This window comes from Myotis daubentonii, chromosome 4, assembly GCF_963259705.1.
Source record: "Myotis daubentonii chromosome 4, mMyoDau2.1, whole genome shotgun sequence".
In the NCBI taxonomy this organism is placed as follows: Eukaryota; Metazoa; Chordata; class Mammalia; order Chiroptera; family Vespertilionidae; genus Myotis; species Myotis daubentonii.
In genome coordinates this window covers 15,947,242-15,973,509 of record NC_081843.1, presented here as the reverse complement: position 1 = coordinate 15,973,509, position 26,268 = coordinate 15,947,242, and the positions used below count along the sequence as shown (strand labels likewise).

The 26,268-nt window shown below is 45.2% G+C and overlaps 1 protein-coding gene across 3 annotated transcripts in view; it reads left to right on the top strand.

The window, feature by feature from the left end:
- Positions 1–25,303, top strand: part of CREBBP (CREB binding protein) — a 169,084-nt gene extending 143,781 nt beyond the window's left edge. For 2 of the 3 annotated variants that reach the window (XM_059692949.1, XM_059692948.1), the window contains 12 exons: positions 984–1,064; positions 2,944–3,000; positions 5,960–6,037; positions 6,351–6,418; positions 10,799–10,949; positions 11,330–11,476; positions 14,067–14,180; positions 15,272–15,437; positions 15,791–15,958; positions 19,736–19,897; positions 20,274–20,555; positions 22,121–25,303. In XM_059692949.1, coding sequence (XP_059548932.1) covers positions 984–1,064; positions 2,944–3,000; positions 5,960–6,037; positions 6,351–6,418; positions 10,799–10,949; positions 11,330–11,476; positions 14,067–14,180; positions 15,272–15,437; positions 15,791–15,958; positions 19,736–19,897; positions 20,274–20,555; positions 22,121–24,265 — 3,619 coding nt within the window. In that variant the 3' untranslated portion in view covers positions 24,266–25,303. Of the gene's footprint in view, positions 1–953; positions 1,065–2,943; positions 3,001–5,959; positions 6,038–6,350; positions 6,419–10,798; positions 10,950–11,329; positions 11,477–14,066; positions 14,181–15,271; positions 15,438–15,790; positions 15,959–19,735; positions 19,898–20,273; positions 20,556–22,120 lie in introns of all 3 variants that reach the window. The other variant, XM_059692947.1, reaches the window with a different exon arrangement.
- The last annotated feature ends 965 nt before the right edge of the window (positions 25,304–26,268 follow it).

The window sequence follows — 26,268 nt, the reverse complement described above, 5'->3', positions numbered from 1 at the left end:
AACTCTCTAAATTTGCTTAACTTGGATTGTCACCAAGTCAGAGCAGTCAATCACTGAGTATCTCAGATTGATGAATGATTGGTCCCAGTACCAAAAAGTTTAAGTCAAAGCTTAGAGTTGAATTTTAAAAGTCTTTAACATTGTTTGTGGATTTATATATATTGTATTGTTTATACAATATATCACAGTTTTTTCTCTGTATATTCTTATTGATAAATGGCTGGAAAGTCTTTGACCCCTATTGCATTTCTGTTAAATGTTTGTCTAGAAAATGGATTTGGTTTCATTTGTATTATAACCCAATTAAGTGATTAACATGAGAAAAAAGACAGGAAAAAAATTAAAACCAGTTTTGAGTGCTGAACATTTTTATACCTTTAAAGATCTGGCTTAAAAACCAGAAATAAAATCTCTGAATTGCTGTCAAGCATAAATTTTCCATTTTGGAAAAAAAAAAAAGCATTTTGAGTTTAAATTGCCTTTTCAAGGCCTTTTGTCAGACTGTTTTGTTCAAAGTAAATTTTTTCCATCTCAAACCCTGAAATTGTATTTGATTTTTCTCTAATACAAAATTCAAACTTCTAAATTTTAAGCTCCTTACAATTCTGGTATTAACAACTCCTTGCAAACATTTGCATCTTGGAGCTGAACCAAGCCCAGTAATTGTTAGTGATGATGGCCTGTGATGTGTGCAATGAGACCGAATGCTAATCAATGCTTTGCCTTGGCTTTCTGCTCTGTGTTGTCTTGGTGTTTGCGTCTTACCTCTATGTCTGTGCTATTTGTTCCCTTCCCTGTTCTCTAATCCTGCCCTTCCCAACCTGCCCCTGTGCCTCTCATTGTTCTCACTGACCCATCAATCAACCAACAACGCCCCCCCTTCGTCGTGGTGATCTGCCCTGCTCTGATTGGTGGCTTCGTTGCTTGGGTGGCTGTGTGTTATGATGGACCAGTTCACCCAAGTATGGCCTTCTTGCTGACAGGTATCATTTTTGTGAGAAGTGTTTCACAGAGATCCAGGGGGAGAATGTTACCCTTGGTGACGACCCTTCACAACCCCAGACGTAAGTACTATCCTGTCATTTTTCACGGGAGTGACTCTTAATTGTTTTTGTCTCTTGTCCATGAGTAAAAGGGAAACACTGCTGTTTTGACTTGTGTGTAGTGTATTTTCTCATATTAATTATGCTCACATTCATACTTTAACATGTAGCTGTTTGAGCTGAACACCAGTGACACTTCCATGTTCTTCCCTCCATTCAGTACTGTGGTGTTCAGAGCCACACCATGCAGTTCACAGGTCTCTCTCAACCTTGCTCCAGTTCTTCTTTTAAAACACTTGGCTTTTCCTAGTGGCTGTCACCTCCATTTTTGGAAATTACAAATTTTCAATACACCTAAAGAAACCAAGTAACCCTATCCACAGACTGGCAGTAGCAAAAAAATGAGTTTCATGTACCTACTGTCATCCTTTAAGTTGTGAAGCTAATATAACACAGATAATGAGCTCCCAGAGTATAAATGTCTCCTTCTTTGCTGGAGACTTGACTCTTGCTCACTAGGTCCAATTCAGACAGACCTGAGTTGGCCCTTTCATTCCTTCACTGAGTCCACCTTTTGGTCCCAATGCCTGTTCTCTGTGGTCAGCTCATTTATATGCTTGAGAAACCTAAAAATCTGCCAGCCACCATGTCTGCCCAGGATTTCCAGTGTTCTATGGTTCTCTCTTTTCTCTGGGCTCTGCCATGATTCCAACCACGCTGGCTAGTCTTCAAGTGTGATGTCCCCCCCCACACAGGCAGCGGCTTCACACTAACGCAGTTTCCAGCAGTGTGGGACACTTACCCTGCAACTCAAGGCTACTTTATTCAAATGCAAAATAAACCATGGCCACTTATAAATCAAAATGACAGATATTCTACCTATTCAATTTATTTTTCTGTCCCTTGTCATCTTAATCTTTTGGTCCTATTACATGATTAATAATTGGATTGTATAAATATGTGAATCAGAAGTCATTCACATATATACACTTATTGTAACAAAAGGACAGTAGAAACCATATACTCAGCCCTTTACAAGTAAAATATCCCCACGTAGATGCTGACTTTCTGTCATTGAGGGAATGTTATAATTAAAAGAATTGGTTATGTCCTGGCCAGGTGGCTCAGTTTGTTGGAGCATTGTCCTGTACACCAAAAAGGTTACAGGTTTGATTCCCGGTCAGGGTACGTAGGGGAGGCAACAAATAGATGTTTCTCTCTCATATCGATGTTTCTCTTCCTCTCTCTCTCTCTCCTTCTCCCCCTCCCTCTTCTCTAAAAATCAGTTTAAAACAAGAATTGTTTACACCAATATCAGTTAAATTTAATAGCCAGTCACTATATAGATTTGATGGAAAATTAACAAGATTGAAACAAATTTTGCCATCATATTTTGACTAGTCTTAGTTAAATCTTGTAATTAGTGCTGATGCTAGTTAGGAGGAAATGTTCTGAGAAAAACAGAGAAAATTAAATGGTGGTGCTTTCTGTAGAGTTGAGTTTTTTTTGTTTTTGTTTTTTTAAAAAATATATTTTATTGATTTTTTTACAGAGAGGAAGGGAGAGAGAGAGAAACATCAATGAGAGAGAAACATCAATCAGTTGCCTCCTGCACACCCCCCACTGGGGATGTGCCCACAACCAAGGTACATGTCCTTGACCAGAATCGAACCTGGGACCCTTGAGTCCACAGGCCAACGCTCTATCCACTGAGCCAAACCAGTTAGGGCTGTAGAATTGAGTTTTATATGTTCATGCCATCATTGCATCTACTTGAGATTTTAGCTATTATTTTCCGTTTGAAGAACTAGTTGCAAAATAATATTCCAGAAACTATAGTTTATACTCAACAGATCAATTAAGTTAATTAACTTCTGTTTTGTTTTGTTTTTTAAACAAGGACGATTTCAAAGGATCAGTTTGAAAAGAAGAAAAATGATACCTTAGATCCTGAACCGTGAGTATATAGCTATTTCTTTCTTTTAGATTTTAGTTTCAGGTCAAGAACAGTTCCTCCTTATGATTGAGTTGTGGGAGAAGACATTGGAAATGCATTGCTCTGGGTGAAATTTTTTTTTTTAATTTCTTTATTGATTAAAGTATTACATATGTGCCCTTATCTGGGTGGAATTTTATTGTGTGAAGTTATTTCATATATGAATCCTTCTTTAATTCACACTAAATATGTATGTCTCTGTAATATGCTCTTTAGGTACTGAATTTTAACAAATTCCAAATTTCAAAATCCAAATTTAGGTGGATGTTTGTTCCATTAGAACCTCTCTAATAAGTTGGTCATTCGTGTTTTTAAGAAGCCATTTAGTGTGAATCTTTAGAAAACAAAGGTAGGACTATTTGGTAGAGTAGTGCTAGTATCATTTAAAGGGCAATTTTAGAAAGAAAACCTCTTAGAAACCACTTTCTAAAAATAATAAATGGGAAGCCTGGTGTATATTCTTGCCACTGTCTTTGGTATGGTATATTTTCAAAGGCCATTGTCAAATATTTGACTTTCCTCCAGTGCTCAGTAAGAATGCTGTGTTTGCAACGTTTGCTCTGTGATGGCCCCTAAAGAGGCTTCAGAGCTCCTTCAGTGTGATGACCCCTTCAGGTCCCCAAAGCCGAGTCCTAAGACCACCCCAGCGTGTGGAGAGGCCCATTGTGTTCTACCATTGTACCGAATGCACTTTCAGAGCTGCTTAGAGAGCACAGGCTCCAGCACCATTCGATGTTTGGTAAATGTGGCTGTAGTACATCCAGAACTGAGAAGCAGGTCCTCCCCTCTCTTGGCTCAAACCCGTAGCTTTAGTGAGGCCTGTTGCTGCAGTGGAAGAGACGGACTTTCCACCCAGACCTCATATTGAAACCTAACTTCACGTTGAGAGCTTACTCAGCCTCTCCAACTAGTAGTGCCCAGGCTGGGTACACATTGAATACAGGAACTCTGGCCTGTGCATAGTGCCTGGTGCATGAGGCAGTGCCTCCCCAGATCATTAATGACCAGTCGATTATTTGTCTTAATTGTCCAGCTCCCTGTTCACATTATGCCCTCCCCTTCAGTTTTTTAGTTTCACTATGATTTATATTCATTTTTAACTTCAAAATACATTACATTGGAATAGTCATTACTAGGCCGGGGCTCTGTCCGTCAGTACAAGAGACAGATGGATCATAGCACAGATAGCAGGAGGTAGTAAGATGGTCCAAAGGTGAGGGGCCCTGTTCCTGGGCATGATGGCATTCCAGAGAAGGTGACACTCACCTGGAATCAGGTGTTGAGAAATGGGAAGAATATTCTATACACAAAGGAGTAAAAGAACATAGGATGTTCAGCAACAACATGGGTAAGCTCAAGTGGCTGGTAGGTAGAGCATGTGGAGGGAGCCCCGTGAGATGTGAAGGAGAGGCACTAGGTGCAGGGCCCCTTACACAGTTCTTTGTCCTGTAGGTTTCCTCCTGGATGTGCTAAGGAGGTTTGGAGGGACATCATTGGCTTCTGTTACAGAAAGATCATGCTGGATTTGTGAGATAGGTTCAGTGGAGAGGAAGACTTGCTCCCTGGTAGGGGAACTAGTTAGGAGACTCAGGGGAGCAGGTTAGGCAGGAGTTGGAAGGCCGACCTGAACAGCCTTCTGGTGGAAGAGACCACACTGCAGGGTGAGCAAAGGTCCAGTCTAAGTGGTGGCTTAGGGAAATGCGTGAATAAAAATGTAGGAAGGGGAGTAAACCAGTTGGTTAATAATAGTTAGAAGGGGAGAGAGATTGAAATTCAAACTTGATAAAATGGGGTCTAGAACAAATATCCTATTTTTTTTACATTCCTCTTCCCTGACATAGGAGGGAGAAGGGTTGAGAATAGGTGTCTTTGGAGCAGGCACAGAAACTGAGGGAGTTGTTACCTGCTGACCTTTTAAATTCTTAACCCAGGGATGAGCTCAACTGTTGAAATTTCAGCGAAGGAACTTGTTGACAGTGATGCGGCACTTAAGGAGGGAGTGAAGGTTCAGAACAACACCAGATAGAATGGGGGGAGCAACACAGCATGGGATTGCCATTGAATGGTGCTGCGGTTTTGCGCAGTTTTTAATTTGTCTTTTCCTCCAGTAGAGCAGGAACGAGAAGCTGGGTAAGGCTTGATTTGTGGTTGAAGCCTTGCTCAGCAAGGACAGTGGGAAGATCAGGCACTTGATCATGTATCGGGTAATAGGGCTCAGCATCAGACTGATTGGAAGAGCCTGAACCCACTTTGCCACTTAAGACTTCCACCAGCTGTAAGTTGTGATGATGCTAAGGGGGTGGCTAAAATATAGGTTTTGACCTTCAAGTATGTTGCAGTTAAGATTTCCAGGTGAGCTTGGGCGGGGTCTGCAGTGAGGGCAAGTGGCTCAGTGCGTCCCCTTGCTCTCCAGTGTTTACTTGAATAAGGACTGTCATTTACTAGTCAGTTTGGAACGTCCCACCTTTGTGACTATCTCAGAACAGACATTTCCTGTGCCTGGGCCTAAGAATAAATGTTTATAATATTGAAAGTATTGTTCTCTATTACGTTAGTCAGTTTAGGCATGTGCACTTACCTAGAGCAAGTGTTGGTCTTGAAGATGTATAGTACTGTCAGAAATACTGGCCCATAAAATGTGCCTTTATCATAGCACTTTTTAAAAGTAAAGGTTCATTCCTAGTTGCAAAGGAGATTGGGAGAAGAGAGGAATGAGGCATTTGTACAAAGAAGGGTTCGAACTTTTCCCACAGAAAATATACTGGTGCATTTTTAAAATATGGCTGAATCAATCAACAGATGGATTAATACTAGATGCTCAAAGTAATCAAGAGGGCAAGAGAACATAGTACACAAGCTCCTAAAGACCTCTCTATTTTGTGGTTCCCTGTGTATTCAGTGTGCTTTCTTTGTCTTCCAGTTTTGTTGATTGCAAGGAGTGTGGCCGGAAAATGCATCAAATTTGTGTTTTACACTATGATATCATTTGGCCGTCAGGGTGAGTAATTTCCTGTGGTCTTGGGCAAAGGAAAGCAGTTTTGCACAGAGTGGGGGGAGGGTCCCTGCTGCTGCTGCATTTCATTCATTGTCAGCAAGAATTCAGCAATTACGATAGATGGCAGTTAATTCTAAGTTTTAAGTCTTAAGTGTTTGCCTGCTTTAGGAATTACAGAATCAAAGCAGTCTGCCTCCTCACTTCTGTATAATGATGCGATTTAAACAGCCAACAACGTATTTTAATGCTGCATTTCACTAGTTTGGCAACATATACTGTTTTGTATAATCTAATCACACCCATTATGTTTTTGCAGATTTGTATGTGACAACTGCTTGAAGAAAACTGGCAGAACTCGAAAAGAAAACAAATTCAGTGCTAAGAGTAAGTTTTGGAAGGATTTCTTTTTCCTGATCTGTACATTGTAAAAACTTGTATAATTACCCCAGTTTTTCTTTGGTTCCTCTTAACACGTGGCTTTGTAGATGACCTGTCCAACATTTTTTTTATCTGTGAGTTTGTTTTCTAATACTTTTTATTTTTCTTATCTTCCTCTTAAAGAACCATTTGACCTGATCATATCAGAGTCAGCTTTTTGCTCAATCCTTGTTTTAGATGCAAGTTTAGAAAGCTTAGCTACATTGTAAACTTTGTGAATTCTAAAGAGAAAATTTGTCAGCAGATCCTTCTTAAGTTGCTTAAAAATAAGACCTCCCCCAAAACACACACACAGACACAGTTGTTCTGTCTGAGCCACACACTCAACCTTGGGCCCAAGTATGGGCAGTCACTTGCCCATCACTAGGTGTGGACTCTGCTGTTGAGAGGAGTGACCCTCTCAAGTTCCCTGGGAATCAGCCATCATCCACCCAAGACTGGTAGGCACCTGGTCTGCACAGACTTGGGAATGTTGCTGCATTTAGAGTGGCTGCTGGTATCTCTTTATGATATCTGTCTGTTGCTACTAAAAGTAACTTTTCATAGATCTGATTTTTTTTATAGATATCATTCTTTTCAAAAGTGTACAACACATAACCTTTGTCCACTTGATTCTCAAGTACTGAGGGCACCTTCCACAGCATGGCATTCCCAGGCTGTCCTTTTGCTGAGTTAATAGAGAACCTGAGTAGGAGCCTTCAAGTGCACCTTCCCAGTACTCCCTGCAGCAGGATAGGTGACTAGCACACAGCTCAGGGTGTCTCCAACAAGAGCCAGGTCATCTGAGGTGCTGGGAATAGAAGAGAGATGGGATGGAGGAGAGGTCACATGCTGGGGGAAGGAGGGGACGTGAAGCAGGCAAAAAGGAAGTCATTCCATAGGCTTCCAAGTTGTCAATTCAAGTTCAAACCCTGTAGTTAATAAAATCCATAGTTATCTTATAACTTAAACTCACTTTTATAAAATGTTTTGAGATACTTAGAAACTGACTGGCTACTGTAATTTTTTTTAATTTTTATTGTTGAAAGTATTACATATTTCCTCTTTTTTCTCCCATTGACCTCTTATTGGCTATTGTAATATTTATCTTTAGATTAGGATTTCTCCGCTGAGCTGCTATTGACATTCAGGACCAGATCATTGTTATGATGGCTGTCCTGTGCTTTGTAGGATTTTAGCAGCATCCCTGGCTGCAGCCTACTAAATATCAATAACCCTCATCCTCATGGGTGGTGAACATCAGAAATGTCTCCAGACCTTGCCAGATGTGCCTTGGGGGAAAGTAGTTGCCTCTACCTTAGAGGGTCCATTCTGAGTGAAATCACTAAAGCAGTCAGCAACTTAGAAACACTTGCTTAGGCCAGAGCTTCAGTGACCAAACTAAACTGCCAAGAGAGCTAGATCTCACTAGAAGAACAACTTCAGCTGGAAGGCACAAGGGTGAGGTGTACGGGGTCACAGCTCACCCCGTGTCCAGAGAATGGGAGAGAAAGACATGTGGACCTTACGTAGATGAGCTTTAGTGTTTAAGATATAGAAAAGGATCTTAGAAGTCTAGTGTCACCCTTGTGTTCCGAGTTTTTGTAGATCACAAAGGAAAGTTTGCCTCATTCATATTTGCACTGAGTGAATATTAAATATGTCTTTCAACTGGTAGTCAGTGAATGATAGTCACAATTGACCATCCATCCAGAGCCACCTCCCTACCTTATACCACACACACGATTCCATTTCAGATGGTTAAAGGAGAAAAGGAAACAACTGCAAGTGAACTCAAGGTCACAGTAAGAGTATTTTTACTGTGTTGGGTTATAAAAAACCTTCCTAAAAAATAAACCCAGAGTGAGAAAGCAATAAGCTAAAGGATTTGATCACATAAAGAGAAAAGCACCCCCCCACCCCCCAAAAAATGGGAGAAAGGCCTACTGCATAAACACTAGAAGACCTGAAATACACCTCCATGTGTGCATCACATGGATGAGAATCACCCTGCTTTCACTCCGGTGATTTGAAGAAAAAAGTAAAGACCTAATTTTAAAGGTCCTTTGGTCTGCTATTTGGAAATCATAGTGTGTGGGTCGTATTTTCAGAAGGTAAGGGGATTCCCTCACTATGGTGGCTCTTATTAGTTGTGTCCTCCCTTCTGGATTGGAAACGCCTCATGAGGGAGGGAACAAAACGTACTCAGCAGCGGCATGGAGGGGCAATGGGAGAACATGGGCAAGAATGTGAGCCTTTTCTTCAGGGCTTCACAAAGAACAGGCGAGATGGCCTGTGCCGTACAGCGAAGGCTGCATTTCTCAGGATAGCTGTCTCGGGTGTGGGGTGTGCTGCATTGGGAGGGGTCCAGAGTGTGACCACACAGCTGTGTACAGGGTACATCTTCATCAGCATGTGAAATAGATCACAAATGCACTCCCCTGAATTTTTATAGCTTTTCAAGTCTTTGTTTTCCTGTGTGTTTTTTATTTTATTGCCATTGTGTTTTTCTTTTTTTTAAAATATACTTTATTGATTTTTAACAGAGAGGAAGGGAGAGGGATAGAGAGTTAGAAACATCGATGAGAGAGAAACATCAATCAGCTGCCTCCTACACACCTCCTACTGGGGATGTGCCCGCAACCAAGGTACATGCCCTTGACCGGAATCGAACCCGGGACCCTTCAATCCGCAGGCTGACGCTCTATCCACTGAGCCAAATCGGTTAGGGCGTGTTTTTCTTTTTAAATTATTTTTCTTGAGGCATAACTTATATATCAAAAGAACTCCACCATTGGTATTTTATCACAGAAAAACGGGATTAAGAAAGTTAGTCTAAATTTTCCATATATTTCTTGACCTCAGTAAGGAATCTTCTAAAATCCCAAATACCTTTTTAAAAACATTTCTTATTGTTGTAAGTATTTTTGAAATCAATAAGTATAAAGTAGAAAACTTTAAAATCCCATTATATATAAATAATTATTGTGAACCTTGTGCAGCTCTTGCTGCTAGTCTTATTTTTTCTCACGTGCAAGGAGTTTTTTATGCTGTGACTGATGTGTTGCCTTTGGGTAGCTTGCTGTATATGCCCTGTCACAGTGGTCATGCTTGGGTGGTCCCTTGAAGAGAGGATTGTGGAGGGGAAGAGGAACCTACCCAGGAACGGAGCTGGGGCAGGCCTGGATATGAGACAGTGTCCGTGCACTTGCCATAATAGGAACATTCACAGAGCTTAGTTGGCCATGGAATGTACTGTGTACTCTGTCTTAACTCTGCAGTGAGGGCTCTCCTCAAAGCTGGGCAGGAAGGGGAGAGTGGGTCAAGGAACACATGCGCAGCAACCCTGACCTCCTCCAGGGAAAGCAGTGGCAGGCTCCCTTCTTCCATTAGAGTTCTAGCCTTGGGGCACAGCTGTGACTCTGAGCAGCTACGTGGGAGCACCCAGGGCCAGATCTCCACCTCACCAGACCCAGGGGGAGGGAGCAGAAGGCTGGTGGACACAACATGGCCCTCCTTATGCCTGCTCCCCCACTTTACTCCATAGCCCATCTTATTTCAGATTCAGGTCCACCTTCATGGCTCCTCCAAAAAAGATGGAAATATCAGGGCAATTGATGGCAATTTTGAAGATGTAGAGTGCCTGAGATTCTAGAGTACCCCTTTCCCTCATAAAACGCTTACTTCATACGATAAACTAAGTCCCTTCTGGTTTTAGAGAATGTTAATTCTTTCTTTTTTTTAAATCCTCATCCAAGGATATGTTTTTATTAATTTTGAGAGAGACAGACAGACATCAATGAGAGAGAGAGAAATTGATCGTTTGCCTCTCTTACACACCCCAACCGGGCATCGAACCCGCAAAGTTTTGGTGTATGGGACAACACCCCAACCAACTAAGCCAGCTGGCCAGGGCAGAACGTTAATTCTTTTAAAATATGTCAGATTCCCATAGCCGGTTTGGCTTGGTGGATAGAGCGTCGGCCTGCGGACCAAAGGGTCCTGGGTTCAATTCTGGTCAATGGCACATACATTGGTTGCAGGCTCCTCCCAGGCCCTAGTCGGGGGGTGTGCAGGAGATAACCAATCAATGTGTCCCTCTCTCATTGATGTTTCTCTCTTCCACTCTCCCTAGAAAAAAAGAAAATGATCAAGAGAAAAATACCCTTGGGTGAGGATTAACCAAAAAAACAACACACACACACACACACACACACACACACACACAACAAACACAAATAAAATATGTCAGATTACCCTGAAAGGAAAAGGAGGAATCTGTGGTCTCGGTTGCCTTCTCCATAGTCCTTCCAAAGCTCTCTCACCTACTCTTTCTAAATTTTCCAGGACTGCAAACCACGCGATTGGGAAACCACTTGGAAGACCGAGTCAACAAGTTTTTGCGGCGACAGAATCATCCTGAAGCCGGGGAGGTCTTTGTTCGAGTGGTGGCCAGCTCAGATAAGACTGTGGAGGTCAAGCCTGGGATGAAGTCACGGTTTGTGTGCAGACATTGTGCTATTTTCCAAAACAGCACTGTTCTAGTGCTTACCCCACCTGGTTAACAAAAGCCCCACTTTCTGATAGGCTTTTTGCATAATTTAAAAGATTTTCAGTGGTTAGTGTGTTGCAAGCCCTTCTTTCTATCCCAAATTCATTAGAGAAGGTAAAATTCCCAATCAAGTGAAACAGTGTCACAAAGAATGGGATCAAAGCTCCAAGCTGCTCACACTAGTGGTAAGAGCTCTGGGCTGGTAGTCAGAAGTGACAGGCCTCTATCTCCTCTACCCTGAGCGGGTTTAGAGCAGCAGATCTAGGTTATAAAGTACCTTATGAATAATGATGCATGCAAACATCAGATTCTGACTTTTATTTCAGGTTTGTGGACTCTGGGGAAATGTCTGAATCTTTCCCGTATCGAACCAAAGCTCTCTTTGCTTTTGAGGAAATTGATGGAGTGGATGTATGCTTCTTTGGAATGCATGTCCAAGAATATGGCTCTGACTGCCCCCCTCCAAACACAAGGTAGTCCTCTATCTCCTTTCAAGGGGTGTCATGCTGTCTTATAATGAGGTTCTATGTGTCTTAGAGAACCTGTGTGCTTTAGAGCTGGGTTAAAATTAAATAATCCACTATTGATTAACCAAATTACATTTATGTTTCCTCTAAGCCAGTGGGGAGTGAAAGGTTTCTATGACTATTTCAAGCCTGTTTTGTGTTTTGAGTATTCATGGGTCCTGGTTCTGGTCTTGCTATTGTCCCTGTCTTACCTGGGGCAGGTAGAGCCACAGAGAATGGGATGGGGACCACTCCATGAGCCTGGACATTCTCTGATGCACCTAAAAAAAAAAAAAAGAAGTACCTCTATGAAGAATTCTTTCGTGTTCATTCTAGAATCTGGGTGAGAGGGAATTTAAAAATGTCTTTTTGTGGAGTTTCCTCAAAAAACTAAAAATGGAACTCCCATTTGACCCTGTGATCCCACTTCTAGGAATATATCCCAGGAAACCAGAAACACCAATCAGAAAGGATATATGCACCCATATGTTCATAGCAGCACAATTCACCATAGCTAAGATCTGGAAACAGCCTAAGTGCCCATCAGTAGATGAATGGATTAGAAAACTGTGGTACATCTACACGATGGAATACTATGCTGCTGTAAAAAAGAAGGAACTCCTACCATTTGCAACGGCATGGATGGAACTGGAGAGCATTATGCTAAGTGAAATAAGCCAATCAATGAAGGAAAAATACCACATGATCTCACTCATTCATGGATAATAGAGACCATTATAAACTTTTGAACAGTAATAGATACAGAGGCAGAGCTGCCTCGAACAGATTGTCAAAATGCAGCGGGAAGGCCGGGGAAAGTTGGGGGGCAGGAGGGAGGGGTATAAGAGATCAACCGAAGGACTTGTATGCATGCATATATGCATAACCAATGGACTTGGGACGCTGGGGGGGGGGGGGAGGCCAGGGGATAGTCAAGGGCGGGGGGGTGGGGGGGGGGAGACACATATGTAATACCCTTTGTAATACTTTAAGCAATAAAAAAATAATAATAATAAAATAAAAAAATAAAATAACCTATAATTAAAGTCATTTAATAGATTTAAAAAAATGCTGAGACAAAGATACAGGACACAACCAACAGAAATGGAGGATATAGAGTTCAAAACCACACTTTTAAGGTCTCTCAAGAACTGTCTAGAAGCCGCCGATAAATTTAGTAAGGCCCTCGAAAAGACTGGTGAGACCGCCGATAAATATAGTGAGATCCTCAAGAAATCTAATAAGACCCTTGATGTTGTGATAAAGAACCAACTAGAAATTAAGCATACACTGACTGAAATAAAGAATATTATACAGACTCCCAACAGCACACCAGAGGAGCGCAAGAATCAAGTCAAAGATTTGAAATGCGAAGAAGCAAAAACCACCCAACCGGAAAAGCAAAATGAAAAAAGAATCCGAAAATATGAAGATAGTGTAAGGAGCCTCTGGGACAACTTCAAGCGTACCAACATCCAAATTATAGGGGTGCCAGAAGATGAGAGAGAGCAAGATATTGAAAACCTATTTGAAGAAATAATAACAAAAAACTTCCCCTACCTGGTGAAAGAAATAGACTTACAAGTCCAGGAAGCGCAGAGAACCGCAAACAAAAGGAATCCAAAGAGGACCACACCAAGACACAGCATAATTAAAATGCCAAGAGCAAAAGACAAAGAGAGAATCTTAAAAGCAGCAAGAGAAAGAAACTCAGTTACCTACAAGGGAATACCCATACGACTGTCAGCTGATTTCTCAACAGAAACTTTGCAGGCCAGAAGGGAGTGGCAAGAAATATTCAAAGTGATGAATACCAAGAACCTACAACCAAGATTACTTTATCCAACAAAGCTATCATTCAGAATTGAAGGTCAGATAAAGAGCTTTACAGATAAGGAAAAGCTAAAGGAGTTCATCACCATGAAATGCTGAAAGGTATCCTTTAAGAAGAGGAAGAAGAAGAAAAAGGTAAAGATACAAATTATGAACAACAAATACGCATCTATCAACAAGTGAATCTAAGAATCAAGTGAATAAATAATCTGATGAACAGAATGAACTGGTGATTATAATAGAATCAGGGACATAGAAAGGGAATGGACTGACTATTCTTGGGGGGAAAGGAGTGTGGGAGATGCAGGAAGAGACTGGACAAAAATCGTGCACCTATGGATGAGGACAGTGGGTGGGGAGTGAGGGCGGAGGGTGGGGTGGGAACTGGGAGGAGGGGAGTTATGGGGGAAAAAAGAACAAATGTAATAATCTGAACAATAAAGATTTAATTAAAAAAATAATAATAAATAAAAATTTTTTTAAAAAAATGTCTTTTTGTAGTTTGCCCTAAACTATCCATGGTTCTCTGTGGTAAGTGATGAGATGCCATTTCTTCTCACTTTGGTGATGAAATTGGATTCCATTTTATTGATTGGCAGCGACAGTTGGCAATGGGAGTTTTCTTGTGTTTTTATATGCTTTTTGTGGTCAGTGTAAATGCTGTTGAATAAAATTTATTTCAGGATGCCCTGAGCTGTTGATTAATTCTCTCTCCCACACCCAGGCGTGTGTACATATCTTATCTGGACAGTATTCATTTCTTCCGACCCCGATGCCTGCGGACAGCTGTTTACCATGAGATCCTTATTGGATATTTAGAATATGTGAAGAAATTGGGGTGAGTTTCATTTAGATTATCCAGAACTAATTAAAGCTCCATTTTTAATTTTAACTATATATTTATTTTGTGAAATAATGAGAATGTTTAAGTTTGATGTGTTTTTATTTTAACGTCCTTAGCTGGATTCTGAAGCCTCCAGAGCTTCTCTCATGTTCTTGGGGCTTCTCAGGACAATGTATGCACTTTTTCTGCCTTCTGCATTCTTTTCATTATTTTTCCATTCTGGTGTCTTTTTTAAAAAAAAAATTTATTGAAGCATATGTTATATATTATAAAATTCGCCTATTTCAGGTGTACACTTCACTGACTTTTAGTAACTTTAAGGAGTGGTGTAGCCATCACCCTTAATCAGTCTCAGAACATTGTCATCGCCCAATAAGATCCCTGTGCCCATTTGTTCTTAATCCTTGTCCCACCCCTACCCCCAATGACCACTAATCTGCTTTCTGTCCCCATAAATTTGCTTTTTCTCAATGTTTTGTAAGAATGGGAACCTACAAGATGTGGTCTCTTGCCTCTGAATTCTTTATATCTGTTGTCATGTTCTAGATCTGTCATATTCCTTTCCCAAATTGGAAAAGTTGGAGATATTTGATTGAGGTGTCTTAAACAGAATGAGTAAGATTTATTTTAACTTGAACCCTTAGAAATATCCAACTGCCTTTCCTATGTGCAGAAGAAAGTAGGTGAAATTCAGTGTGTCCCTGGGTAAAAGCCATTTGATAAACCTAATGAGTCACTGTCTTCCCAGGCTTTCTCCTGTGCTCACAGGTTCCCTTACAGCCTAGGCCCCTGCCCGACCTGCACAACCTGAGAAGGAAGCATCTTAGGGCTGAATTCCAGGTGTGCATTTGCACACTAGGGATGTTTGGCCTTACCCATGCATCCCCAACTCCCATCACACTGGTTTGGAATCTCTCTAAATGTCTTATCCATTCTGCCACAAGCATTGTGGCCATTTCTTTGCTTTCCTTTTTCTTTATATATAGTTATTTCTGTCCTTGCTTTGGTCCCTCTTCCTCAACTGTTACTCCTTGAAAGCAGGGATAGTTTTGCTCAGCACTTGATCTGAATTATGTGTCCTGCAGGTATGTGACAGGACATATCTGGGCCTGTCCCCCAAGTGAAGGAGATGACTACATCTTCCATTGCCACCCCCCTGATCAAAAAATCCCAAAACCGAAGCGCCTACAGGAGTGGTACAAAAAGATGCTGGACAAGGCTTTTGCAGAGCGGATCATCCATGACTACAAGGTACCTGGTGTTTACTGAAGGAGGGCATGCAGTGGCTTTGTTATACCTTCAGGTGTCTTTCTCTCACACTCACATATGTTAGCATTGTATTCACTTAACGAGGATCAGAAAGCCAAAGGGAAAAAAGTGAAATAAAAATGTAAAAGCATCTTATCTGCAGTCTATCAAGATTTCTAGTTGGCAGTCTGAAAGCAGTGCTGTCATGTCGTCTGTTTAAATTGGCTGATCTTGGCCATTGTGCACCATGGGAATATGCTGCACCAGGATCCTCTTCGGTGTTGTGGCCTGCTCTGCCCCTTCCTCAGGAGCTTTGCCTGAGCCCCTTATCTCACTGCTGTGCTTTGTTTACTCAGGACATTTTCAAACAAGCAACTGAAGACAGGCTCACCAGTGCCAAGGAATTGCCCTATTTTGAGGGTGACTTCTGGCCCAACGTGTTGGAGGAGAGCATTAAGGAGCTGGAACAAGAAGAAGAAGAGAGGAAGAAGGAAGAGAGCACTGCAGCCAGTGAGACTACAGAGGTAAAGCCCCTACGTCCCACTACCCCACCCTCCGGGAAAGCTGGTGCCCCAGATGTGTACGCTGAAGGACGAATTCTGGCAGGTTGGAGAGTGAACTTATGCTGTTGAGTTCACATGGTGTGGCCTTCTTTTTGTGTGTGGTGGTATTTTCATGAATAACCTTACCTTGTCACCATGCACAATATGTCTGGGGCTTGGAAGCACAAACCACACTGGTTGCTGGGCGATCTGAGATGTGGGCACTAGAGACACATCAGGGGACAGGAGGTGCTTACTCCAGCATCTCTGTGCATAACAGAGAGGGCCAAGGCACAGAAAAATGAGAGGTGGGTGCCCTGCCAGGGAGCCCAGAACAGATGGAGACAGAAACAGGTGTGTCATGAATGTGTCACAGCCCGGGACCAATCAATTGATTTAAGAGTATTTTACAAACTAAACACACACATCTTCAGCTCTTTCTGTGGTGTCCACACTCGCACTCATGCTGTGTGCAGTCATGAGCCTGAGCAGTGCACTGAGAACTAAGGAAAACACCATCCCTGCCCTCAAGGGATGTATGTTCTAGTAGGAGAAACAAGAAAAACACATGTCCAGCACACTCGAGTTAGTGGTGCAAGCTGTGGAGAAAAGGAAGCACAGGGAATAGGAGGGAATTGGGGGAGGGGCTTGTCTGGGAAGAGGCATCTAAGCAGAGACTGACCTGGTGAGAAGGAACCCAGAGGGTCCCTGAGAGACGAAGCTTCCAGCAGGAGGAGGAGAAACTTTAGGCATCCGAGTTGTGAGCAAGTGAGCCCTGCTTTGGGGTGTCCAGTAAGACTTGGTGTTTTGGCTCGTAGCTGTAGAGGCTGTGGGAAATACACTGTGTATCTTAACAGTAGCAGCCCCAGAGTTTGGGGTGGATCTTTGTGGCATGTGAGGAAAATCCTGGGTCAGGGTTGCCCATTGTGTCTATTGCTACCTCTACCTGAGGGAAGAGGAAGAGGGAGAGCATATCTGGGGGAAGAAGTCAAGAATTGGCTGCAGCCCTAACCGGTTTGGCTCACTGGATAGAGCGTCGGCCTGCAGACTCAAGGGTCCCAGGTTCCATTCCGGTCAAGGGCCTGTTACCTGGGTTGCAGGCACATCCCCAGTAGGGGGCGTGCAAGAGGCAGCTGAATCGATGTTTCTCTCTCATCGATGTTTCTAACTCTGTATCCCTCTCCCTTCCTCTCTATAAAAAATCAGTAAAATATATTTTAAAAAAAAAGAATTGGCTGCAGACATGTTAATGTTGCAATGACTGTAAATATCCAAGAGGAGCCCTGGCCAGTTGCTCAGTGGTTAGAGCGTCAGCCCTAGGACTAAAGGGTCATGGGCTTGATTCCCAGTCAAGGACATGTACCTCGTTGCCTGCCTCTGGCCTAATGTTGGTGGGGCTCTCTGGGAGTTAGAAATAGATAAAGGCTGATGCCTGAGCCAGCCATTGCTGACCATGGATTTGTATGTGGTGGAGATAGCAGGACATGGAGGTGAGGGATGGAGTGTTCAGTTCACATAACTAAGGATTGGCTTAGTTATGGACAGCACTTGTGATGGAATGATGCTTTGCCATTAAAAGTGGTCTTAATAGGAGACATGGAAAGGTGCTTGCCATAGTGGAGAAGCACCAGGAGCAACCTCAACTTGTGTAAGACCCCAGCTTTGTAAAGAAAAATACACAAAGTAGCCCTAGCCGGTTTGGCTCAGTGGATAGAGCATCGGCCTTCGGACTGAAGAGTCCCAGGTTGCATTCCAGTCAAGGGCATGTACCTTGGTTGCGGGCACATCCCCAGTGGGGACTGTGCAGGAGGCAGCTGATGCATGTTTCTCTCTCATCAATGTTTCTAACTCTCTATCCCTCTCCCTTCCTCTCTGTAAAAAATCAATAAAATATATTTAGAAAAAAAAAAAAAGAAAGAAAAGAAAAATGCACAAAGTAAATGTGCATAGCAGCTATTGCTTTGGTGGCAAAAAATATATATATTTTTATTATTTGGCTATGTTTTATAAACTGTAAAGTAAATCTATATATTTTATAACTTTTAAAATAAAGGCTTTAGTCCGGCTGGTGTAACTCAGTGGCTGGGAATCGACCTATGAACCAGGAGGTTGTGGTTCTATTCCTGGTCTTGGCACATGCCCGGGTTGTGGGCTCAGTCCCCAGTGGGGGGCGTGCAGGAGGCAGCCAGTCAATGATTCTCTCTCATCATTAATGTTTCTCTCTCCCCCTCTCCTTTCCTCTCTCTAAAATCAATAAAAATATTTTTTTAAATAATAAAATAAAATATAGGCTTTATATTTTAGAATAAAGGCTTAGAGAAAACTTGAGCAGATGATACAGAGTTACGGGTATTCTAGTACCTGGCATCTTAAATCCGTGTGCTGCGTTTGTTACAATTGCTGAACCAATATTGATACATCATTGTTAACCAGAGTCCAAAGTTCATTCAGTGTCCTTAGTTTTTATCAGTGACCTTTTCTGATCTGGGTCCACGTTACTTCCAGTTGTCAGGACTTCTTAGTCCCCTCCTGGCTCTTTCTCAGAGGTGGTGGTGGTGGAGGAGGTAGAGTGCAACTGCACTTCCCCTAAAGCAGCGGTTCTCAACCTGTGGGCCACGATCCCTTTGGCAGTCAAACGCCCCTTTTCACAGGGGTCGACTAAGACCATCCTGCATATCAGATATTTACATTACGATTCATAACAGTAGCAACATTACAGTTATGAAGTAGCAACGAAAATAATTTTATGGTTGGGTCACAACATGAGGAACTGTATTTAAAGGGCCAGAAGGTTGAGAACCACTGCCCTAAAGTGTCACTCCTTTCAGCACCCAGTGTATGTGTGTGTTTATCTCTCCCCCCACCCTTCTTGCCTTCTCTCCCTACCTCTTCCTCTCTCTCCCCTAGTTATAAACTAAGTTCTTTGGACCAGACCAACTGAGCATTCTCGCCTTGAAACCTGAATAACTAAGCCTGAGTTCTTCCCAGAGTAGGAGCATTTTAACTGAGCAGCAAAACCGCTTAGACTTAAGCCAGTTGCAGCACTAATGATGTGTTTCAGGCCTGCGTGGGCCTGGGGAATGGGAGCAGGGTCAGGAAGATGTCCTGTAGCCTTGCTTGGGACCTGCTCCTACCTGTGCAGCGGCTTCTTCATTAGCACCTTTCCCATTTCTCTCACTTGTGGATATTTGGAGTCTTTCAAAAGCAAAGAATAAGCCACTGAGCATGCAGGATATGCCATGGAACTGCAGGTGTCCAGTGGGATGACGTGAAACAATGTAAAATTGCTTCCTCTGTTACTAGATTCCAAATTAGCGTCCCAGGTGTGTTCTTCCCTCAAGAGGTAACGTGTCCTGTGGCCTTCATGACACAGGCCACACTTGCTCTCTGCTGATGTATCACCACTGTGCCCATTGGGGTCTTAGCTGAATATACAGGCCCTGCTTCCATCCTCATCACTTTTCCCGCTGCAGTTTCCTGTGAAGGCAGCAGTGTGTTTACACAGCCCATGTAGGTAGAGATCTGCAAAGGGTGCTTCCTGGAGTGACAGTCCTTTCAGCACCCATAGTGAGTATGTGTGCTGACTTGTCCAGATGAGGAGACAATCACAGGCACTTGTTATTTTATTTCCTGTGTTCCATTAACCCTGGTTCTGTGTTGAGCACATCCACAGTCCAGGGCCTGGAGCTGGGAGTCCCGGCTAGATACTGGACCTGGAGGAGGAGGCTGGGCTTGTCTGACAAGTCTGTGTTGTTGCAGGGCAGCCAGGGTGACAGCAAGAATGCCAAGAAAAAGAACAACAAGAAAACCAACAAGAATAAAAGCAGTATCAGCCGGGCCAACAAGAAGAAACCCAGTATGCCCAACGTGTCCAACGACTTGTCCCAGAAGCTCTACGCTACCATGGAGAAACACAAAGAGGTGAGATACAGGGCAGGCCACAGAACCCAGGATTTGTGCCCCCTGGACCAAGATAAAGGAGGGGGGTTGCTGAAGAAGCCACAACCCTGCCCCTGGCCAAGAGAAGGGAAAAGGCATGGTGACACACTGTTTGGTGCACACAGTGGGAGGACCAGCCCCTAAAAGGCAGACCTGGCTGGTTGGATAACACCACACAATGCATCATCAAGTCAGTTCATCCCCAGGGAGTTGGGCCTTTGACACACCCCTGGGACAGCAGGTGTCAGGCTCAACGCAGTCTCAGTTCTGCAAGCCGGGGTAGCCCAGGGCCCTGCAGGGCCAGCCCTCCTCAGCACACTCTCTGTGGGCTGACATACTCCTGCTGTTCTTCCTGCAGGTCTTCTTTGTGATCCACCTCCATGCTGGGCCTGTCATCAATACGCTGCCCCCTATTGTTGACCCCGACCCCCTGCTCAGCTGCGACCTCATGGATGGGCGCGACGCCTTCCTCACCCTCGCCAGGGACAAGCACTGGGAATTCTCCTCTCTGAGGCGGTCCAAGTGGTCCACTCTGTGCATGCTGGTGGAGTTGCACACCCAGGGCCAGGACCGCTTTGTCTACACCTGCAATGAGTGCAAGCACCATGTGGAGACACGCTGGCATTGTACCGTGTGCGAGGTAGGCCCATATCTCCCTCCCTGTGCCTCGCTCTGACAGAACTGGCAGCGCTGGTGTGGTCCACGAATCTGAGGTCCCCTTGGCTGCTCCCAGCGCTCTGTGGTCTATGCATTTGCATTTTAGGTTGAACTATTAGACAGTTGGCACTTCTCAGGAGAGAAAAATGATCACTGCTCCTCTAAGGGCGCTGTTGATTATGAGATAGATTGTTTGTTTTATTTTAGTTCACACGTAAGAAGATCTAACTCTTATTGATTGGGTTTCTGCTATGTGACTGCACTAGGTTCAACACCAGACATTCAAGATAAAAAGCCTCTCTACCTTCGTGGAGCATGGTCTGGTCCTGAACAAATTGAGCATGACAGTGACAGGATCCCCTTGGCAGGACAAGCTAGTCTTCCTGGGAGTCAGCAAGCACTGGCCTGTCTAGATGAGGAGACGACCACAGGCACTTGCTATTCCCTGTGTTTCATTAATCCCGGCTCTGTATCGGGCACATCCACAGTCCTTGTGGTGCCAGAGCAGGAGCATGGAGAGAGCAGGAGAGGCGTTGGCAGTGCTTCGATCCTTCCAGAACTCTGGTAACCCTTCTCCCTTGTCTTGGTTGGACCCCATGGCCATACCACACTGTCTTCCCCCTGCAGAGGTCTTGTCCCCTGTGCGCAGGGGCGAGGTCTTTCTCTTTCATAGATGGGTCCCTCACATGGGGTGAGCCAGGCTATTTTGAGCCCTCCATCTCCCCCCCTGCAGACAATCATAGACTCCTCCCAGTCCAATGACGGCCTCTAGGATGATCTCCACAGTTGTGGGCCCTACAGAAGTGGCTCTGTGATCCCTGAGGAGGATGAGCAGAGCCTTTGTAATGCCCTCATCTTTACTTCCTGCTTTTTCCAACCTCCTTTTGTTCTCCCTCTCATTTCCTACTGCTGGGATTTTCACGTCTTTACTATGAAAAGGTTATTAGTCCTGGCCATCAGCTCCATTCTCTGTTCTAGCACCTGTTGTCTGTCTCTAGACGTAGGCGGCTTTTAGAAATCTGGGAAGAGGGCCTTTCTCCCAGCGAAGGCCTCTTAGCTCCAGTGCCCTCCTGGACCGCCCTGCAGAGCTCTGGGGGTGCACTGAGGGCACCCAATCTCTAGGAACTCAGGTCTGCGGTACTTCAGATGCTCATGTGGCAGGCACTTGGGAGCAAATGGGTATAGCAACAGTCACTCCTTCACTGTCAGGCTTGCCAGGCGTGGGGGCGGGATGGCTGGGTGTGATTCCCAGGGTGCAGCGGAAGGAAGGAAAGGGGAACCAGTGCCCACCAATGTACTCGAAAGCCTTGGGGGACATGAAGCCACACACCCTATGCATGGGTGAGCCTGTGTACCTGCTCACAGGTTGGGAAATGCGAGGGGGTCCCTGGAAGAGTGCGGGGTGAGGGCGAGTAGATGGATCTCGTGGTCTTTGGAGCCTTTCGGGCTGTGGAGGAGTTCCCAGAAGTGAAGGTTCCAGGGGGTGGCTGGGATGTCTAACGCTGGGCCACATGCTGATGCTAGCCTGACCCCTTTCTTTGTCTGCAGGACTATGACCTTTGCATCAACTGCTACAACACAAAGAGCCACACCCACAAGATGGTGAAGTGGGGACTGGGCCTAGACGACGAGGGCGGCAGCCAGGGTGAGCCGCAGTCTAAGAGCCCCCAGGAGTCACGGCGCCTGAGCATCCAGCGCTGCATCCAGTCCCTGGTGCACGCCTGCCAGTGCCGCAATGCCAACTGCTCGCTGCCGTCCTGCCAGAAGATGAAGCGGGTTGTACAGCACACTAAGGGCTGCAAGCGCAAGACCAATGGAGGCTGCCCAGTATGCAAGCAGCTCATTGCCCTTTGCTGCTACCATGCCAAACACTGCCAAGAAAACAAATGCCCCGTGCCCTTCTGCCTCAACATCAAACACAAGCTCCGCCAGCAGCAGATCCAGCACCGCCTGCAGCAAGCGCAGCTCATGCGCCGGCGAATGGCCACCATGAACACCCGCAACGTGCCTCAGCAAAGTCTGCCTTCCCCTACCTCAGCACCACCCGGGACCCCTACACAGCAACCCAGCACACCCCAGACACCGCAGCCCCCAGCCCAGCCCCAGCCCTCGCCTGTGAGCATGTCACCAGCCGGTTTCTCCAGCGTGGTCCGAACTCAGCCCCCCACCACAGTGTCCACTGGGAAGCCCACCAACCAGGTGCCAGCCCCACCACCCCCCGCCCAGCCCCCGCCTGCGGCAGTGGAGGCGGCCCGGCAGATTGAACGCGAGGCTCAGCAGCAGCAGCATCTGTATCGGGTGAACATCAACAACGGCATGCCCCCGGGACGCACAGGCATGGTGACTCCCGTGAACCAGATGGCTCCCGTGGGCCTGAATGTGCCCCGACCCAACCAGGTCAGCGGGCCTGTCATGCCCAACCTGCCCCCCGGGCAGTGGCAGCCAGCTCCCATCCCGCAGCAACCACCGATGCCGGGCCTGCCCAGACCCGTGATGTCTATGCCGACCCAACCAGCGGTAGCCGGACCGCGGATGCCGACCGTGCAGCCGCCTCGCAGCATCTCCCCCGGCGCCCTGCAGGACCTGCTGCGCACCCTCAAGTCCCCCAGCTCCCCGCAGCAGCAGCAGCAGGTGCTCAACATCCTCAAGTCGAACCCACAGCTGATGGCGGCTTTCATCAAACAGCGCACGGCCAAGTACGTGGCCAACCAGCCCGGTCTGCAGCCTCAGCCCAGCCTCCAGGCCCAGCCCGGCCTGCAGCCCCAGCCTGGCCTGCACCAGCAGCCCAGCCTGCAGAACCTGAACGCCATGCAAGCCAGCGGGCCACGGCCCGGTGTGCCTCCGCAGCAGCAAGCAATGGGAGGCCTGAACCCCCAGGGTCAGGCCCTGAACATCATGAACCCGGGACACAACCCCAGCATGGCAAGTATGAATCCACAGTATAGAGAGATGCTACGGAGGCAGCTGCTGCAGCAGCAGCAGCAACAGCAGCAGCAGCAACAGCAGCAACAGCAGGGCAGTGCTGGCCTGGCTGCAGGCATGGCAGGACACAGCCAGTTCCAGCAGCCTCAAGGACCTGGAGGCTATCCCCCGGCCATGCAGCAGCAACGAATGCAGCAGCACCTGCCCATGCAGGGAAACTCCATGGGCCAGATGGCAGCTCAGATGGGACAGCTCAGCCAGATGGGGCAGCCTGGGCTGGGTGCAGACAACACCCCCAACATCCAGCAAGCTCTGCAGCAACGGATTCTGCAGCAGCAACAGATGAAGCAGCAGATTGGGTCCCCAGGCCAGCCAAACCCCATGAGCCCCCAGCAGCACATGCTCTCAGGACAGCCACAGGCCTCGCACCTCCCCGGCCAGCAGATGGCCACATCCCTTAGTAGCCAGGTGCGGTCTCCGGCCCCTGTCCAGTCTCCACGGCCCCAGTCCCAGCCTCCACATTCCAGCCCATCTCCACGGATACAGCCCCAGCCTTCACCACACCACGTCTCACCCCAGACTGGTTCTCCCCACCCAGGACTTGCAGTCACCATGGCCAGCTCCATAGATCAGGGACACTTGGGGAACCCCGAACAGAGTGCAATGCTACCACAGCTGAATACCCCCAACAGGAGTGCATTGTCCAATGAGCTGTCCCTGGTCGGCGACACCACGGGAGACACCCTAGAAAAGTTTGTGGAGGGTTTGTAGCATTGTGAGAGCATCACTTTTTTTTCCTTTCATGTTCTTGGACCTTTTGTACTGAAATCCAAGCATCTAGGTTCTTTTTATTCCTAGATGAACTGCTACTTCCAGACCACGGAAGGGTAGATTGCTGTTTAAAGAAACAATACAAAGAATATATTTTTTTGTTAAAAACCAGTTGATTTAAATATCTGGTCTCTCTCTTTTTGTTTTTTTGTTTTTGTTTTTTTGTTTTGGGGGGAGGGGGGATTGTTTGGATTTTTTGTCGTCATTGCTGGTGACTCATGCCTTTTTTTAACGGGAAAAACAAGTTCATTATATCCATATTTTTTATTTGTATTTTCAAGACTTTAAACATTTATGTTTAAAAGTGAGAAGAAAAATAATATTCAGAAACTGATTCTTGAAATAATGCAAGCTTATAATGTATCCTGACAACTTTCTGATGTTGCGGGAAGATTTTTTCTATTGTGAACTCTGTGGGCGTTCTCCAAGTATTACCCCTGGACGATAGGAATTGGCTCCTACGTGCACACACATACACACCCACACACACCTATCTATACATATTGGCTTAAGCCAAACTCTTGTCTTGCAGATGTAGAAATTGTTGCTTTGTTTCTCTGATAAAACTGGTTTTAGACAAAAAATAGGGATGATCACTCTCTTAGACCATGCTAATGTTAATAGAGAAGAGCATTCTTTCTTCTATGTGAAACTTGAAATGAGGAAAAGCAATTCTAGTGTAAATCATGCAAGCGCTATAATTACTATAAATAAGAAAATTCAAGAAGATTCAATCACTGTATAGGACGGTAAAGTACCAACTCATTTCTTATATCATATTGTTAAATAAACTGTGTGCAACAGACAAAAAGGGTGGTCCTTCTTGAATTCATGTATATGGTATTAACACTTAGTGTTCGGGGTTTTTGTTAATGAAAATGCTGTTTTCAACATTGTATTTGGACTATGCATGTGTTTTTCCCCCCCATTGTATATAACGTACCGCTTAAAATTGATATAAATTACTGAAGTTTTTAACATGTATTCTGTTCTTTAAGATCCCTGTAAGAATGTTTAAGGTTTTTATTTATTTATATATATTTTTGGAGTCTGTTCTTTGTAAGACATGGTTCTGGTTGTTTGCCCGTAGAGGAGGGGGGTGGGCAAAGTCCTAGTAGTCATGCAGATGGCAACAGGACTCAACCGAGACCTGGAATATTCTTTCCAGTGACCGAGACAGTCAGCTCCGTGATGGCTGTACACATTCGATGCTCACGAAGGAACTTCACCACAGAGCTAGGGACACAAATGGGTCAGTACAAGTACATTGCCTCCTGTCCACCATCCCTCTCTTAGTCACCCCACCCCCCTTCCTATATGCCGATTCCAATCCCAGAATTGATGCAAAGGGTGCTCCAGGGAGTAGAGGTGGTTTCTGGGCCCCCTCCCCCTGAAATTGTTCATTCAGTGGGGGAGGATGCCGCCATGCAGTATGTCCTGCACAGCCTCCAACACTGGTCTGGACAGACAGAGCTTTAGCCCTTCATTCCCCACCCTCTAGAAATAGTGAGGTACAGTCCTGGAGGCTGCTGAGGGGCAACGACTAGAGGCCTCCAGCTTTCAGGGATACTTGCACTCAGGCACCAGGTCGGCCCCTCTGTGTCGTTATAGGTGACCTTACTGAGGGTGACACTAGAGTTCCTGAATGCTGTAAAAATCCCATCTGAGAGGACGCCACCACCTGGATAATTGAAATTAGTCCTCTAGAGTATGCCCCCTTCCAGGGCACTGGTGAACTGAGTTCTGTCTCATCGCTTGTCCCCCCAGCCAGAGAGTGGTCTAGATCAGGAGTTGTGTTAAATTTTGAAATTGTTGCCCAAATAGCTTTTGTTTGGGCCCTGTGTTTACAGAAATATTTTCAAAATACTTGATTCGGGAATCTAAATTTGAGGAAACTTTCTAAGAAATTTGTTTTAGCACAGAGCTTACTTAGAATCTTCTAG